General features: G+C 31.0%; 1 protein-coding gene across 1 annotated transcript; it reads right to left on the bottom strand.

The window, feature by feature from the left end:
* Positions 1–627: 627 nt before the first annotated feature.
* LOC140442181 (zinc finger MYM-type protein 1-like) lies at positions 628–1,725 on the bottom strand. The gene has a single exon (XM_072533259.1). It carries the CDS (start codon positions 1,723–1,725, stop codon positions 628–630), a length of 1,098 nt encoding a protein of 365 aa, XP_072389360.1.
* Between the last annotated feature and the right edge of the window lie 17,494 nt (positions 1,726–19,219).

The raw sequence follows: 19,219 nt of genomic DNA, 5'->3' as shown, positions 1-19,219 counted from the left end.
TTAAAATGGGAACAAGAATCATAGGAGACTTCATCACAACAAAAGGGCTCCTGCAGTGTTGTTCCACATCTCCAACCCTATTAAAAATATACTTAGAGAAAGCCTTGACTACATGGAAAAGAAAATGCGAAGGCATGGGAGTACCGGTACCAGTGGCGGCTGGTGACTTAAAAATTTGGTAGTTCTGCAGTATTTTTTGGTTTTTTTTAATTCAATATCTTTTAATCGTTGTATTTTACAACGAGGCTTTTAGTTTGATATTTTACACCATATATTTATTCATTATATATCTATTAAAAAATAATAAAGAACTTGGTCTTTTGAAGGGCATTATACAAAACGTCTACTTGTGGCATTATGCGATGGAAAAATGTTAACCAAAAAACAAAATTTTGATCCACTAGTATTCTTCGAATGGAAGATGATGAACTACAGACAGCTGCCTTATCAAACGATTCTTCTATTTCTTCCATACATTCGATAAAAGAAGATCGATGTTCAAACACAACATTAACAGTTCGAATATTGAAGTTCCAGCGAGTTGGAGCGCCATGAGGAATTTTCTTTTGGACGATTTTATCTAAAACTGCCACTCGTTGTGGCGAATTTTTAAAAAAGGTAGGGATTTCATTTAAATTTCCAAAAAAAAAGTCCAACTTGAGAGTTTTCGGAACAAGCCTTAGACATTATTAAATTTAATTGATGCGCGTAACAGTGTACAAAATGAGCAAATGGATATTTTTCTTTGATTCTGGCTTGAACTCCTGCGTGCTGTCCACACATGACCGCTGCCCTATGATAACTCTGAGCAATTAGTTTATTATTTGAGTTTTCCAGGATAGGATCCAAAACACTGAAAATGTTTTTGCTTAAAGTATCTGCATTTAATTTTGAAGGTACCAAATATGTCCAAAATCGTTCTACCGGTGCTCCATTTCGACAATATCTAAATACTACAACCATTTGTGATTTTGCTGAAATGGTTGTAGTCTCGTCGGCCATGACAGCTAGATATGGAGATTCCCGAATTTCCTCCAAAATTTTATCCTGGCATAATTCCAACATGCAGTCCAAAATATCATTTTGAATTTCTTTCGAAATGCCCTTAAAAACCGTCGATTCTTCCAAGTGTTGTGCTAAAGTTTTATCCAATTCAGCAGTAAAATTTATGAGGCCGCGAAAAATTCCAGGATTGTCGGATGTTTGTGTCTCGTCGTGTCCCCGAAGCGCCAATTCGAAAACACTACAAAATTTTATGCAGTCTATAATTTTTGAGAGAACATACCTATTTTTTGTTACAGCTTCATTGAATTTTTGAATATTTATCCAGTATGCAGAATCTAACTGTTCTTTAATATTCACGGAGCCTAATAAAGCATATTCCATTTGATTGTGCAAATGATGCTTAGAAGTTTCGTGCTTTTTTATTTTATCACTTAAATGTACTAAGTCTGTTACACCAACTTGCGTCCATGACTTATCACCTCCAAAGAGTACACAAGGAAAACAGAAAAGAGCGTTTTTTCTGTTGCAGCCACATATCCAACTATTTCTCGTATAAATATCGCAATTAAATTGTCGTTTGTAATTTTTCCCTCGGCTTGATCCTTCTTTTACGATTTTAATATCCGGCAAAGGACGTCCTTTGCATTTTAATTCTAGTTTTTCGTCATAAGAATATTTAAAGAATCTCTTAACATTAATCAAATTATAAATAACATCCATCCTGAACAGCACTTTTATTCTCATATACTTAATATAAATACCGAATTACGTGCAGGACAACTTATTTTAACAGTCGTCGCGTCGCGATCACCGATTATTTAAAATTACAATAAACGTAGGTTTGTACACACTAGTTCGAACTGCGACAAATGCAGCTCAAATATTGCTTTCAGTCGTCGCCTGAAAAGTGTTGGCGAGGGGTTGAGTGAGTGTTATCGGAAATATCTTTAACAGTTCACAGCTCGGAGTAGCACCGGTCCGGTCAAATAAGTGGGACTTGCTGTCGCCATGAGATGCGACGGACGACAGATTAAAATAAAGGCGGCCATGCACGAAAACCATCTAAATGAATTTAAATTTTATAAGTAGTGATATTTTTTATTTAATTTTCAAAGTAATTTTGTTTGGATTATTTTGGTGGTTTTGCAGCTCCGCAGCACTTATATAGCAACCGCCACTGACCGGTACGGAACGAATACCTAGATACGTTAAGCTTTGCAGACGATCAAGTGGTGATTGCACAAGACCAAGACGACCTCAGCTTCATGATGAAGAAACTACAAGAAGAATATACCAAGGCTGGCCTAGATACTAACCTCGCGAAAACAAAGTACCTATCTACAAGTGAAGAAGACATAGAAGATCTACAGATTGATGACAACGTAACAATCAAAGGAAAGGATAAATTTAAATACCTGAGGTTTATAATCACGAAAAAGGCAACAACAGAGGAAGAAATTACACAAAGATTAGGACAAACAAGAACAGCAATCCGACAACTTAACTCAGTATGGTGGGATAGACACCTAAATATGAAGACAAAAACGCAGATTTATAAAACATTAGTGCGAAGTATTATGACATATGGGGCTGAAAATTGGATTATAAACAAGAAAAACAACAGTAAGATAGTAGCAACAGAGATGGAATGCCTGCGAAGATGCTGCAAAGAAACCAGAATGGATAGGAGAAATAATAACGAAATAAAGCAAAGAACATCAATAGAAACAGACATACTAACATATAGAACAAAAAAGACTAAAGTAGTATGAACATGATATAGTTCCTTTAGAATGATTCGAATCATTTTCGAAACACTTTTATAACATATCTTTCCATTCCATTTATTTTTCATCAATATATAAAAGACACCATAGAAGTGTGACGCTTTCCCTATTTCTGCGTAACACTTGCGTTAATCGAATATCCTACAAAAAAAATCTAGGAACGATATACTTTACCTATCTAGTTAAAGTGGATAGAGTTCAAGTAATGACAGTAATTCAATACGGTCTAACACTTGTCAAGCAAGCTATTCGATATGACAAATCCTTTTTGAGTGTGTTTAGCACGCACAGTCGTCAGTGGCTGAGATAATGTGAGCGACAACGGGGTAAGCAGTTCTCTCTCTACACATATGCGGAGCTTATTTTATATATGTCTAAGGTGTATAGTAGTTTTTTTTTAGGATTGTTGGAGTTAGAATATTTATCTATTCTCCATTTTACTAATTATTTCCAATTTATGAACCCACACAGCAAGAAATAATCCTGTTCACGTGACCACCGGAGCATGTGTACAAAAATATCGTAACTTTCTAATATCTTGATTGTAAATCGTTGACAAAAAAATCTTTTGAGTATATTACGACATCTGTATAAGACGGAGATGTTTGTGAAATGGTTTAAATAAGTAACGAACAAATTTCACAACAAGTACAACAGACAGTAAATAAAGTAAAAGAATGGTTAACGTTTTAAAATATTTCATTTCCTCAGAATTCTTTTAAGCCGGGATTACTGCGATTAGCTAAAAGAAATGAAAAACCAAAAATATTTATAGTAAACGAGATTATACATAGTTTTGGACATAATGTGTTAAGACTGCTTCCTTACCATTGTGAATTCAATCCCATTTAACATATTTGGGGAATACGCAAAACTTACTATGATAACTATATTGGACGTAACGGTTACAGTGATGCTGCAGTTTTGGAAACATGGCCCGCAGCATTGAATACTACTACTCCTGCAATTTAAAAAAAGTGTGCGTAATGTTGAAAAGTTAATAAAATAATGTTGGATGCGTGAAAATCCAAATTGTCCAAGTTTCGCAGCCGTATCTCATGACTGGCAGTATACACTGATGGAATGCTTTTTTCTTCAGGTGGAGTGGCATCTTCGATTTGAATATAAATGCATTTCTACTAAAAAATGCCCAGCCAGTTTCATTCTTTGTTGATTTCTCGGAGTAAGGAGCCAGATTTGTATTAATTGTTCCAGGTATAACTACTCGTCTATTATCTTTTTATCTGTCTTGTCTATCTTGACTACCTTGTTATTATTATTATTATTATATAAACAGCTTTCACTCCCTCTAAGAGACAAATTTAATCGTTTCAAATGCAAGCTATACCTTACTGTTATATATTGTTATTATTGTTTAGTCTAGTGCGAAGTGTTACTCAGTAGGATATACACATTTAGTTAATTACTATAAAATTTATATGAATATTTACTTAATTTATTTTCTATTAATTTTAATGACCTTGTTAGATATATTGAGCCTTAGTGTAATTTTTTGTATATTAGAAAATAATATTTGTTTGCCAACCCCCCTGATGGCATGTGCCAAGGAGAACAAATGTCATTAAAAGATAATACTATATTTTTTAATGAAAAATAAAAAGGCATTATTGATTGATTGATTGAATACTCGTCTATTGTCTCAAGTGCAGTATTGTTTATTATTATGGCGGTACCACACTTCGCCATGTGTTATTTGTTATGGGGCTTCGCTGTATTAGCCCAAATATTTGTTATTCTTCAGCGAATAACAAATACGCTACTCCACACCTTTGCCGGCGCGTGGCTGGTCAAACATGACATATTTGCGTCATGCGTGTTTGGCAGAACCAAAATGGACGTGGACGTATTGACGGTCGCTGCAACTTACTTTTACTTAAATGCAGTTTACCAATACTTGTGTAAACACAAAGTGACTAAAAGACCATGGCGAACCATGAAGGATTGAAAACTTGAGAGGCACCTGCGCCTGATACTAATTCACTTTCGTTTTATATCCTCGGTACATGGACATTATTTTTTTTCTTCAGTTGCTTCACTGTGCAACTTCGTTTTTCCATGTTAGTTTTTATTTCATTTCAGGCATCGTTATTCTTTGTTAATGATTTATGGTAACTATTTTTTGGATCCCATATGCAAGATTGCATCGGGTATAAATCCAGAAACCTCATTACCTTTTCATTTGTGCACTCCATTTCATATTAGGTACATCACAACTTAAAGTATACTAGGTACGATAGTTGTATATAAACACACAAATTTGTCGAATTAATGGTTCAAGAATAACGAGAATTACAATAAAGTTAGGTTAAGATAAACAGCGAAACAACCGCTGGTGCGAGCGAAGTTTGTGCAGTCGACACACATTCAGCGTGCATCCGGCTTATTCGTGCCCTTTGAAGTGTGTCAAAAAATCGACAAGTGGACGGATAGACATATTTGCTATTCGGGTATTTGCTTATGCGTGCTAATAAAGCAAATAATTGACGAATGTACCTTCCACACTTCGCCTTATGCGACCGAATATGGCGCATAACGAATAACACATCGTATGTTATGCCATCTATTCCTGCTACTTTACCGCGTTCAATTTTTGGAATTGAATATATATATATATATATATATATATATATATATATATATAGAAATATGTTGGAAATATCGGGTATGTGGTCTATATTAAAAAAAAATCTTTGTATTTTCTAAAGCTCAATATTTCGCCATTTATTTAATAGCTTCATCGGGAGTAACTGTAAAAAACAAACATTTCAAAAACACTGACGTACACTTAGATTTACAATGCTTACAGAAATTAAAAGATTATACACATAAATAAAATTGAATATTAAAATAACATTATTGTTGATGAAACTGTACATTTAATAAAATGCATGTTAAAATTTAAAATATCTTTGAGCACGTTCGTTGACAATAAATAAGATGGAACAAGTAAAAATTATTTCAAAATGCAAAAAATGACAATGTAAGAAAACATTAGAGGAATAGTATTTCTTTAATTAATCATTAAGGCTAGTTAGTATGATTAATCATTAAGGTGAGTGTAGTTTTAAATTTTGTTTAATATATTGCAATATATGTTGCTTAATTGCCCCGTGTCTGTTTTATAATTTAAAGTTTGTTTATTTTTGTTAATGTGGTACATCTGCAAAAATAACCTACTTTTGTAATTTTCACTCTGTGCCAAAATACGAGCATTGTTGTAGTCTAACAGATGACCGGTGTTTTTGTAGTGCTCGACAACTGCGCAAGAATTTTTTCCCAAGCGGCAATCACTTTTATGCTGTGTGATACGTTGTTTTAGTCCGTCCAATATACATTTTGCCACGTGTTTGACCAGGTATGTTTACTCAGTGAGAGTTACGGATTCAAACTTTTGTAGTCGCATACTGTGCTTTTTGGCGCTTTTACGACTGACTCAGAGAAACATGTTTTGTAGCTAATGCTCCTCTGGCAAGTTTATCAGCTCTTTCATTCCTTGTATTCCCCAGCTTATATTCCGCTAGTCTGTCGCGTTTCTCGTGGCATTCCCACACTAGTCCATCTTAGGGCTTATAAGAGCCTCCATGTCTGCTTGGCAATAGCTGCAGAAGATCAAAATATATTTGTGTATCATTTTCTAACAAAGCCTATTTCTTACTGAATTACATAGTCAACTTCAAAAACTGTATGAAATCTATGAGCAAGATTTATAAAAGCTTTATTAGTTTAATAATGTGTTGAGGAGACGAGTCATATGTGATTACAGAAAACACAAAAAAGAAGAAATTTATATATATATATATATATATATATATATATATATATATATATATATATATATGCAAAATATATAATAATATAATATAATAATATAATAATACTTTTCTCTTATTACTGTTAGTAAAAAAGTATATGAAATAATAAGCAACAACTAATTGTTCAAAAATTAATTTTTTATTTGAAAATCAAATCGATACTTGATAATTTTTTATTATTATTATTACTTATTATTTTTATCACTAAATAAAGAAAAGAGAATGGGTGCCAGGAAGGAATTAAAAAAATATTGACAAAATCAAAATAAGTAGATTAACGAATAATGCTAACATATTAACAATCATCCCATTATTGGAATAGTACACAGAGACATTGATGAACAATAATTAAAATTTTTCGTTCTTCATTGTAACTGTCTCTTTTCCGTAGTGACCGGTTTTATTATAATAAAGCTTTCTTATTAATAATAGCCGCCAAATTATACTTCTATGATAATTATCGTTTTTTCAGGAAATAATACATGTTACAATACTAATTTACCTTTAGATAAATTACACATTCTATCTACCGAGAATTTCCACCGAACGTTAACTGCTACCGATTTCAAATCGTTTTCTTCGTTTAAAATCAACTTCATGGTGTATATAGGATAAAGGCGTATCGTGCCTAAGGCCAAGGGCATTTCTGTGAATTTGAAACGATCCAGAAACAGCGGAATTCACGAGAAATTAATATTTAATATGATGAATCCTGATGCTATTTTTGAAACAGGATTGGATTGGCTGTTAACGAAAATTTCTCTCTTTTAAGGTTATTTGATACAGTTATGGGGAATTTAGTATATATATATATATATATATATATATATATATATATATATATATATATATATATATATAGATATGTAGATATATATATATATATATATATATATATATATATATATATATATATATATAGATATGTAGATATATATATATATATATATATATATATATATATATATATATACAGGGTGGTCCTTAAGTAATTGTACAAAAAGAAACCGTAGATTCTACACTTTAAAATATTACGATTTAAGCCAAATTGCTTTAATAAAATGTTGATATTAAGAAAGATACAGGGTGTTAAAGTGAAAATTTTAGATTTTAATTTTCGCTATAACTTTTATGTTTGTGAACATTTATGTATAAAAATTCATAAGTGGATACTATTGAACATCATAAATTATAATTTGATGCATGCTTTAATGTAGATGATAGAGGGCGCCACATATGCCACATATGTGGCATACATTTGCACTTAACTTTTTTGCTTTTTAAGTTACCGGTATTTGTGATTAAAAATATTAAACATATAGTATTTTACCAAAAAAAAGGTATACTTGTTGATAACTTCAAAACTCAACAGTTTTCGAGATAATCGCATTTTACAAATCAACTACATAATTCAGATTTAACGCAATTACTTCAAGCAACGAAAGAAAATTAGACAAAAACATCAATACTTCTGACTTTTGGTATAAAATGCCTTTAATAAAGTTAATATTTAACGAAATATTAAATAAAATAAATATATTAGCAGGATAGAATAGTAGGATTTGACAAAATAACAGAATAATTGGATTTTACATTAAACATTTTACGTTTTGTATTAAATTAAAGTCATAATCAAAATATTTTATTTATAAACCAAATTAAGAAATAGTTAAACTAAATAACATTAAACTTTTTGTCAAAGTAAGTGTTCGATATGTCCACCATTTTCTTTAATTCATTTGTAAATACATTCCATAAAAGATCATCTCATATTAAATAGCATCATTGGTTCTAAAGAGACTGCTGCACTATTTATAATAAGTATTATAAGTATAATAATAAGTATTCTTTTGGTATTTTTATGCATTAAGTAATTATATTAATATCTCACCAAATGACCAAGGAATATGACTACCACGAACAATCCAACGTTCAGGAAAGTTGTATTTTAGTATGTTCTCACTGCCCTCTCTCTATAATGTGGTAGTGTACCATCTTGCGTAAACCACATATTTCGCCTTAAATTTGATGACAATTCTTTCAATAAATCAAATAAAATCATTTTATAAAAAATGTAAATAAATCTCACCATTCAAATTACAAGGTAATTCGCATGTCCGTAAAAAATAATTACCAACTGTTCCAAACCATACGTTTATTTCAAATTCATGTTTAAAATGCATATCGTATCGTTTCGTAGCATTTATAATTATTTTTTATGGACATGCGAATTACATTGTAATTTGAATGGTGATATTTATTTACATTTTTTATAAAATGATTTTATTGATTGGTACACCACCACATTATAGAGAAAAGTGCAGTGAGAACATAATTAAATACAACTTTCGTGGACGTTGGATTGTTCGTGGTAGTCATATCCTTGGTCATATGGTGAGATATTAATATAATTATTTAATTCATAAAATTCCCAAACGAATAATTTATTATTATATTATGTTTATTATATATTATACTTATAATACTTATTATAAATACTGCCGCAGTTTCTTTAGAACCAATGATGCTATATTTAATATGACACGACCTTTTATGGAATGTATTGACAAATGAATTAAAGAAAATGGTGGACATATGGAACACTTACTTTGACAAAAAGTTTAATGTTATTAAGTTTAACTATGTCTTAATTTGGTTTATTAATAGAATATTTTGATTATGACTTTAATTTAATACAAAACGTAAAATGTTTGACGTAAAATCCAATTATTCTGTTATTTTGTCAAATCCTACTATTCTATCGTGCTAATATATTAATTTTATTTAATATTTCGTTAACTATTAACTTTATTGAACTCATTTTATACCAAAATTCAGAAGTATTGATGTTTTTGTCTAATTTTCTTTCGTTGCCTGGAGTAATTGCGTTAAATCTGAATTATGTAGTTGATTTGTAAAATGCGATTATCTCGAAAACTGTTGAGTTTTGAAGTTATTAACAAGTATACATTTTTTTTGGAAAAATAATATATCTTTAATATTTTTCATCACAAATACCGGTTACTTAAAAAGCAAAAAAGTTAAGTGCAAATGTATGCCACATATGTGACATATGTGGCGACCTCTATCAGCTACATTAAAGTATGCATCAGATTATAATTTCTGATGATCAATAGTATCCAGTTATGAATTTTTATACATAAATGTTTACAAACATAAAAGTTATAGTGGAAATTAAAATTTTTAATTTTCACTTTAACACCCTGTATCTTTCTTAATATCAACATTTTATTAAAGCAATTTGACTTGAATCGCAATATTTTAAGGTGTAGAATCTACGGTTTCTTTTTGTACAATTACTTAAGGACCACCCTGTATATATTGTTATGATGTATTATTTGTGAATGATGAGCAATGAGTGTTTATTTAATAATATAGGGTTTTTATCGCGGTTCTCAAAGAATTAGTTTGTAAGTACTTTTTTAAATTATCTTTATTATATCTATTATGAAACACACATATATATCTAACCTAGCCAATGTAAATTTAAAATAAACTATCTTTAAATTGAAATTCTTATGAAACTAATTAAATTCTATAGACAATGTAAAATTTAAACAAACTATCTTCAAAATTGAAATTGTTATGACACTAACTAAATTATATTAACAAAATGTTGTACCTTTCTGTCACTGAATGCCTAAATGAACTGTTTTCCACTATATAGATTCTAATCACCACTCAATGTCTTCGTGCTTCGGTTATCCTTGTTTTTGTGAAATTACTTTTTCCAATTATCAGCTTCCACCAATTTAAAATATATTTCTTCTTAAGCATTTATAAACCACCAAGCAAACCAGCAAACAGCATTTATATTTATTCTTCTTTTCAATATACCAATATCCAATCACCAAATATATTATATAATTTTATATTTATCTTCTTTTCAATATACCAATATCCAATCACCATATAATTATCATAAGTTGATTTATACTAATCTCCAATCATAATATAATTTTTAATTTCTTCCAATATCCAACCAATATTCTTCTAATATACTTTCCAATATTATCAAATTTTAATACTCAATCACCGATTATTACATACTTTATACTTTCTTCCTAATTCTGACTAAACTGTAACTGATCTGACTTCTTCTTATTAACTGAATGTCTTATTTCATACTAACTCTAACTAACTTTCATACTAAACTGGCCTCTAAATGAATTGTAACTGATTGACTGACTCTAACTAACTTTCATACAAAAACTGGTACTAAACGAATTGTAACTGATTGACTGACTCTAACTAACTTTCATACAAAAACTGGCCTCATAGTAACTGTAACTCATAACTGATGCTTTGAATCCAAATCACCGGGTATTTATATCTTTTTCCATGTTCCAGAATCATCTAGCAAGAAATCATGTTCGATTTTGTTCCATCTCCTACATGTCTGAATTTTCTGGAACAGTCCATTTCGCAAACAAAGCCATCTCCGGTGATCTAGAGAATTCCTTACTTTTCTATCGAGAATTTTGTTGACATTTAGGCTTTTCAGATCAGAATATACACTTAAATTAGTAACTAGCACTCTAATTTAATAAACTACACATTTTAAACAACATATTATTATAACCCCACTATATATTTACAACATTATAATTATAAAAAAAAATACTTTTTATATGCTAATTTCTTAAAAATGCCCTCACATAAATAATTTTTATAAAATTCTAAATATATATATATATATATATATATATATATATATATATATATATATATTTATATAGCGCGAACATTTCTGACAGTAGGATTTTTATTGACGGGTGGAACGGATGATTTTTTCTATATGAGAGGTCTTCATGTATAAGATAACCGTATGCCGTCATTTCTTTATTGAGACAATTTGGCCTTTTTTCAATTTGTTTATAAATCCTATTTTGGATTCTACGATTTGTTTGGCCTATATAGGATTGAGGGCAGTCTTATTACCATAGGGGAAGGCACCCAGATGATGGAAATATCTTTTTGCCAAGCCTCTAGATAAGATAATTCTTTTTTGATCCTGAGAAGTATAGCGTGAGTTATATATAACTGTTTTATTTCACGTAATGCGCTCATTAAATCGATAATAATACCAAATTTGCTTTGGAGATTGGAATTTCTTTACAAATTGTATTCCCGAAAAAACTGTATTGTTTCAATACACGGACATTTTTGAAAAATAAAAAATGTTTACAATTTATTATAACTTGCTTTATGTTTGAAAATTTCTCCGAAATTCCAAATACAAGTCTTTTTTGAAGCGAAGCTGCTATACTGGCTTTGTATTACTTTTTTTTTTCTATAGCACCACGAAAAGGCGTCATCACTGTACCGTCATAGAATAGCGGTTCTTGACATCGAGTTACTACTCTCGATCAATTCGTTTCTAGTCATCATCTATTTACTCTAAGCAGGTTTAAATTAAAAATTGCATGAAAAGTAACTAACCAAATATAGACATGAAATGAGATGTCAAAAATGAAAAGAATATTTGTCACTAAAATATTTAATTCGTTACGATTGTCAAATTTTAATAAAAGTCATAGATGTCATCCGATTAATAACAACATTGGATCATCTGTTTAAATCTTTATAATAGTTCTCATTTTAAAATAATTTTTTAATTAATTTTAATAAGTACAATTATTATTTTTAAACATATTTAGTTTATATAATTAAATTTACTATCAAATGATATTTATTTATTTTTATTATTAATATCTGGTCTGAATTTGACAGAGTTGTGATAAGCAAACAACGTACTCTTGTTGTTTGTGTTGTGCTTTGTTAATACATTAACAGGTGGCACTAGGAGGAAACATAATAATCAAATGATACTTATTTATATTTTCATAATTTTATATAAATATGATTTCATATAAATACAATTAGTAAAACATTTTAATCATTTTCATATTTACACAGTCACAGCGGAAGAGTCCATTTGTGTATCTAACGATGGAGTGGCCGTTAGGTATAAACAATGTCAAAACTGACCATAATTTGTTATTTTGATCTTTGAAATGTCTCATAATTTTTTTGAAATTTAAAAATACAGAAACATAGTATGAAGTTTCGCGCTAGTCTTATAGTACCGAATACTCTACCACTTTTTTTTTTTCAAAAATTTGTATAACATACTTTATTTTCGTCCAAACAAAATTTTTCTGTTACTTCGTACATGACACATCCTGAATTTCATTTCGATCGAGTGATTTTTATAAAGGATAGAACGGAAACACGTGTTCACTGGGTATGGTATCCTTTTAAGAATTCCTACAACTTTTCAAATAGGTAATTCGCTAAAAACCATTGTGAAAACCGATGAAAATGAATATGTCTTAAAATAAATGAAATCTGTTAGCCTAAAATTTATCTTTTAATTAAATCAGCACTATTTTTAGTATCTTCTTCTGTTATAGGAAACTAATATTTTTTGTTTATGAAAACAATGGGCTGAGTCCAGATATTTTACGCACGATGCTTCACATGCAAATGTTATAATACGGCAGCTAAAATTTGGAAATCATTTCTGAATCGGATACGCAGGTAATAAAATCAATAAAAAATGAACCGTAATTATGCAAATACATCACAATTTTTGGGCGAGATATTTTTTGATTCCTTCTAATGCCTACTTTATCGGTTTGGTCTCGGAATGTAAGAATGATTTAGTAATTTTCGAAGATTTGAATCGTGGTTCAATTGTTTGGGATTTTAATAGAAGGTTTGTGTTAGCTATACGTCTAGAAGATAACGATCAATTCTACGTAAATCTACATACACAAAGGAATGATTTTCAAGAGATATTCTTTAAAAAGGACATAGCTGTTCGAAAGTTGAGTGTGAAATAAGTGAAGTGTAACCAAGTGTTAAGAATTTAATTGATTGTGAGTTGGAATTGCGCTCGACAATGTAAAAAGTTCTTTTCAAATAAAGTAATTTTTTTACGAATATAATAATAGTACTGTCCTGTCAATATGTTTTTGTTTCAGACGTCACAAGAATTTGGTAATAAAATAATTTCTACGAAATTACACTTAATTTAAGTGTATTAATCAATCCTGTACATTTCAGAAACGTAAACCAAATGAAATTTTACTTTAAACACATCTTCCGTAGGATGCTATAGATGCTTAAATTAATGCTTTACACAAAATAGATGATAACGAATGAACATAGCATAGTGCATTGGAAGCGTCCAGTAATCCATTTTCAAAGTTTTCAAAGACAATTTTAAATTTTTTCTTCAGAAAGATTGTAAAATTAACATTCCAAGTCAGACAACATTAAAGAGGAATAACATCACTTCTTTGTATTCTACGGCGACTGAAAAAATAAACGAAGTAAGAAATGAGTATTTTTATTTATGCATGGATGGAACCACAGATTCCGCTGGTCGTTATAAAGCCCATTTATTTATTGGAGGAGAGTGTATCGCACAGGCGGCTCTACTTAAAAAAATTAACTTTGTCACTCATGTATCCCTATATGAGGGAAAGATTATCTTGGCCAACTTTACCAGTATATCTTCGCGAAGCTATGAAGGCTATTTTGAAGGAAAATGGACATGATCCACGGTAAATATGGTCCTAGCAAAAGAAAACCATCATGGCTTAGAAACTTAAAATAATGGGACGAAAAATAGACTACAACATTATTTCGAAAATGATAAAATAAAACCATAATAGCAAATATGCGATATGGAACTAGGAGAAGAAGACAAATGCCTGTGGGTTGGACCACTTTGTGATATAGTCTGAAATTTCGCAGCCCTACAGATGTTCTTTGCGTTCATTAATTTAAGCAGAGCTCAAACAATTCTATTTCCTCCTCTTTGAATACTCTATTTAAATTGTTGACTTACTTTCCATTTATTTGTTAATTTAACCCCACAGGTATCCAAACACTTAAAACAATACTGTTCATTGTTTGTCATATTATTGTTTTCTGTTGGTTCCTGCATTATTGATATTTATTTTAGTTCCTGATTTTTGAGAATCAGTCCTCTTAATAATATTCCTTTTTCCTTGAATATGGCCGCCAACAAAGTTTTTTTGAAAATTACTATTGGCAATGGATCTTCCCTTTCTTAATTTCAATTTTTTGTGTCATCGTCGTCATCATTCTCGCTTTAAAACCCTGCGTCGATCCTATCCTATTCAAGACTTTCTCTCCAGTGTTTTGTTCTGGGTATTCTCCTCTTCTTCTCCGACAAATGGGTCTATCAAGGAGTGTTTTTCCAGCTGGGTCATTCTGTTCCATCCGCATTATATGCCCTATCCACCTCAGACGTCCTATCTTAATATATTGTAGGATATCTGGTATATTCTATAAAGTTCGAAGTATCGTCTTGTCCACACTCCATTGTCATTTACCGCTCCATACTTTTCTTTCGAAACATCCCAACTTGTTTTCTTTACTTTTTGTTAGACTACAGGTCTCTGATCATATATTAAGACTAAGCATATTATTGTCTTAGAGAGTTTTACCTTTGTATTTCTCGATATAATTAAGAATTTACTAAAATAGCGCAAATTCTGCGGTTTATTTCTGCGGTAGTATTATTTTAAGTGTCAACGAGCGCTCCCAGGTATACAAATTCGTTCACTGCTTCAATGACATCGTTGCCGTTGCCTAACAAATGGCCGTATGATTTATAGTTGCATTCTTATTTTCATGTGCTTAGTTTTGTTGGTGTTTATTATTAAACACATTTTTGTAGCCGATTCTTTTAATGCTGCATTCGCTTCTCGTACAGCATTTTCCGTTCTCCCAAAAATATTGATATCGTCTGCAAGGATTTGCACTGATTTCTTATATATTGAACCGGTGGTTGTAATTTGTGACATATGGATTACTTTTTGCAGAGCCAAATTAAACATTATACAAGAGAGAGTGTCTCCTTGGCGCAGCCCGTTATTTTTTTAAGGTTCAGAGAGTTCCCCCTGGATTCGTATTCTACATTCAGCTTTTTCAATAATTAGTTTTGTTAAATTTGCCAACTGGTTTGGTACTCCTAGCTCATTCATTGCTTTGAAAATTTCTCTTCTATTTACAGAGTCGTAGGCTGCTTTGTAGTCTATAAATATGTGATGAGTATCTATGCCATATTCCAGTTGTTTTTAAATTTGTCTCAGGTTTGCAATCTGATGAATTGTCGATTTATCACCTCTGAAATCAGCCTGATATTTTGCTACTGTTCATTCTACATATGGTTTCATACGGGAACATAGTATTGAGGAAAATATTTCATACACTACATTTAGAAACGTAATTCTGTGGTTAGATCATTCCTTTTTTGGGTACGGTGCAAAGTATTCCAATATTCCAACCACTGTGGAGGGATTTCTGTGTCCATATTTCTTTTATGAGCTGTGGTAGTGCCATTATGGTATCGTGGCCATCTTCTTTATATAGTTAAGCTGGGAGATTATCTATTCCGGGTGATTTGTTTGTGGCTAGTTTTTAACTGAATCTTTAACTTCAAGAATACTTTCTTGAGAAAGAAGAATTCCGCCCATATATTTAATACATACCAATACAATTCAATTATTCAATACAAACCCAAAATAAACATCCTACAAGTTTATGCTTCAACTGCGGACAAACCAGAGAGCGATATTGAAACTTTTTACGAAGACCTAGACAACACTTTAAAATCCATTAAAACGCAAGATGTAACAATTATAATTGAAGACTTTAACGCAAAGGTTGGGGAAGAAAAAGTAGAAGAATGTACAGAAGGATATGGTCTGGGCAACAGAAACGAAAAGGGTGACAAGCTTATCGAATTTTGCCAAAACAATAATTTTGTTATAGCTAATACATTATTCAAAACACCAAAGAGAAGACTACATACCTGGAAGTCACCAGCAGATCAAGAAGAGAGAATTGTAAGAACCCAAATAGACTATGTATTAGTTAGACAAAGATACAGGAACGCAATTATATCCGCAAAAACCTATCCAAGTGCCGACATAGGATCAGATCACAACCCAGTAGTGACCAAAATTAGGCTCAAAATGAAAATAATAAAACGAAGAACAACAAATGAAAAAATCGATACAAGTAAATTAAGGAACCCACACATAAGGCAACGCCTGGCAGATGAAATCAACGGATTAATGAATGTTAAAGAAGAAATTCTACAAAATACTGAGACGGATAAAAATGGTTATTAATAAAGACAGAAATAGATAAAAGTCAAAAAAAAATTGAATATGAAAATATAAAATGAAGCAATGGATGACGGAAGAAATTTTAGATTTAATGTAAAAAAAGTGTATAAACAAATAAAATACAGAATTATGAAAGCGAAAGAACAATGGTTAAAAGAAGAATCCGCAGAAATAGAAGAATACCAGAAAAGACATGATAGTTTTAACAAACATAAAAAAATTAAAGAATTAACTCACAAAAATAGAACAAGAAAACCGGAAATACTGAAAGATGCAAATGGGAAACTTGTGTTGAATACTAATGATAAATTAAAGAGATGGACAGAATACATCAATGAACTGTTCAAAGACAATAGAACAGAACAGCTGGAGATAGAAGTAGAAGAGGATATGGTTTTAAAGATATTAAAAGATAAAATTAAAATGGCATTAAAAAACAGCAAAAATAGTAAAGCAGTAGGTCCACACCAAATCCCTATAGAAACCTTTAAATGCATAAATGATAAAACCTTAGACATTATAGTAGACTTATTTAACTCAGTATGCAAAACAGGACATATACCAAAACAATGGTTACTCTCCACCTTTTGTGCTATCCCTAAAAATACAAACGCTAAAGATTGCAGTGAATACAGAACAATATCACTAATAAGTCGCATTCTCAAATTATTCCTGAAAATAATACATGGTCTTATAAATAAAAAACTATCAGAAGAAATAGATGATAGTCAGTTTGGGTTCAGAAATGGAATAGGAACTAGAGAAGCGTTATTTGCTTTTAATGTGTTAGCTCAAAGATGCATGGATATGAATGTTGATGTGCATGTTTGTTACGTTGATTTTGAAAAAGCATTTGACAAAGTAAGACATGAAAAATTAGTCCAAATTCTAAAGACAAAAAACATAGACCATAGGGACTTACGAATAATACAAACCTCTACTGGAATCAAAGAGCACAAATCGTAATAGATAACGAACCCAGTCCAAAAATTGAAATCAAGAGAGGAGTTAGGCAGGGATGTATTATGTCCCCATTACTATTTAATGTATATAGTGAAGCCATTTTTAAAGAAGCATTACTATCTCAAAGTGAAGAAATAATAATTAACGGAAGATCTATTAACAACATAAGATATGCAGATGACACCGTGATTATGGCAAGCTCTGCTGAACAACTCCAATTACTGTTAAACAAAACAAACTGTTTCTGTGAAAAATATGGACTAAAAATGAATATAAAAAAGACCAAATACATGATAATAACAAAGAAAACAAATATACCAACAAACATACATTTGGGAAATGTACCGATAGAAAGGGTTGATAAATACAAATACCTAGGAACCTGGATTTCAGACAATAATGATCAAACAACCGAAATAAAAGCCAGGATAGAAATAGCAAGAAATGCGTTTGTAAAAATAAAAACAATTCTCTGCAACAAAGACCTTAGATTAGAACTGAGAGTAAGAGCACTGAGATGCTACGTGTTTTCGATACTGCAATATAGACTTGAAAGCTGGACATTAAAGCAAGAACACATAAATAAGTTACAGTCTTTTGAAATGTGGTATTACAGGAGGATGCTTAGAATAGCATGGACACAGAAGAAAACTAACACGGAAGTATTGCGAGAAATGGGCAAAGAATGCGAAATAATAAACACAATAAAAATAAGAAAGTTCCAATATCTGCGACATGTAATGAGGGGACAGCGATATGAACTGCTAAGACTGATAATACTGGGAAAAATAAGAGGAGGAAGGAGTATAGGAAGAAGGAGAGTGTTATGGTTGAAGAATTTAAGGGACTGGTTTAAATGCAGTTCTATAGAACTCTTCAGAGCAGCAGTAGATAGAGTAAAGATAGTGATAATGATATCAAACCTCCGATCGGGAGACGGCACTTAAAGAAGAAGAAGATTCAATACATCTTTCCTTGTTATTAATAGGTCACCATTCTGACTTCTACGTTGGTTGGTGGTTGCTTTGAATTCTTTTCTGTTGATGAATTCTTATAGAATGCTCTGAATTCTTTCTATCTGTTAAGGTTTTCTATATTATATTTAAGTTCTTTATTTAAGTGGTTTCGTTTTTTTTCTTTTGCGTATCCTCTTTTCTTCTCCTCTCTTTGTATGGTATTTCCCTACAGTTGTTCTAGTTCGTTGGGTAAGCATATTTTTGTAGGCTTCATTTTTTCTTTTTGTGTCATACTAGTTTTTATTCCTTTTCTATTGTAGGTCTTAATTAATGCCATTCTGTCTAATCTAATTATCTTTTCTAGAATTCCCACTCTCTTAGGATTTGGTAGCGACACGCGACCTTTCACAGTATTTCTTTGTTTGTGATGAATTCATATTTCATGTATATTTATCATCGATCGATAGGTCCTAGTCAAG

The sequence above is a fragment of the Diabrotica undecimpunctata genome, chromosome 5, assembly GCF_040954645.1.
Source record: "Diabrotica undecimpunctata isolate CICGRU chromosome 5, icDiaUnde3, whole genome shotgun sequence".
NCBI lineage: Eukaryota > Metazoa > Arthropoda > Insecta > Coleoptera > Chrysomelidae > Diabrotica > Diabrotica undecimpunctata.
This window is presented reverse-complemented; position numbering and strand designations above follow the sequence as displayed.

What these genes read in the sequence shown, in the direction of transcription:
- LOC140442181 (XM_072533259.1), bottom strand. Translation starts at nt 1,725, where the DNA reads ATGGATGTTATTTATAATTTGATTAATGTTAAGAGATTCTTTAAATAT.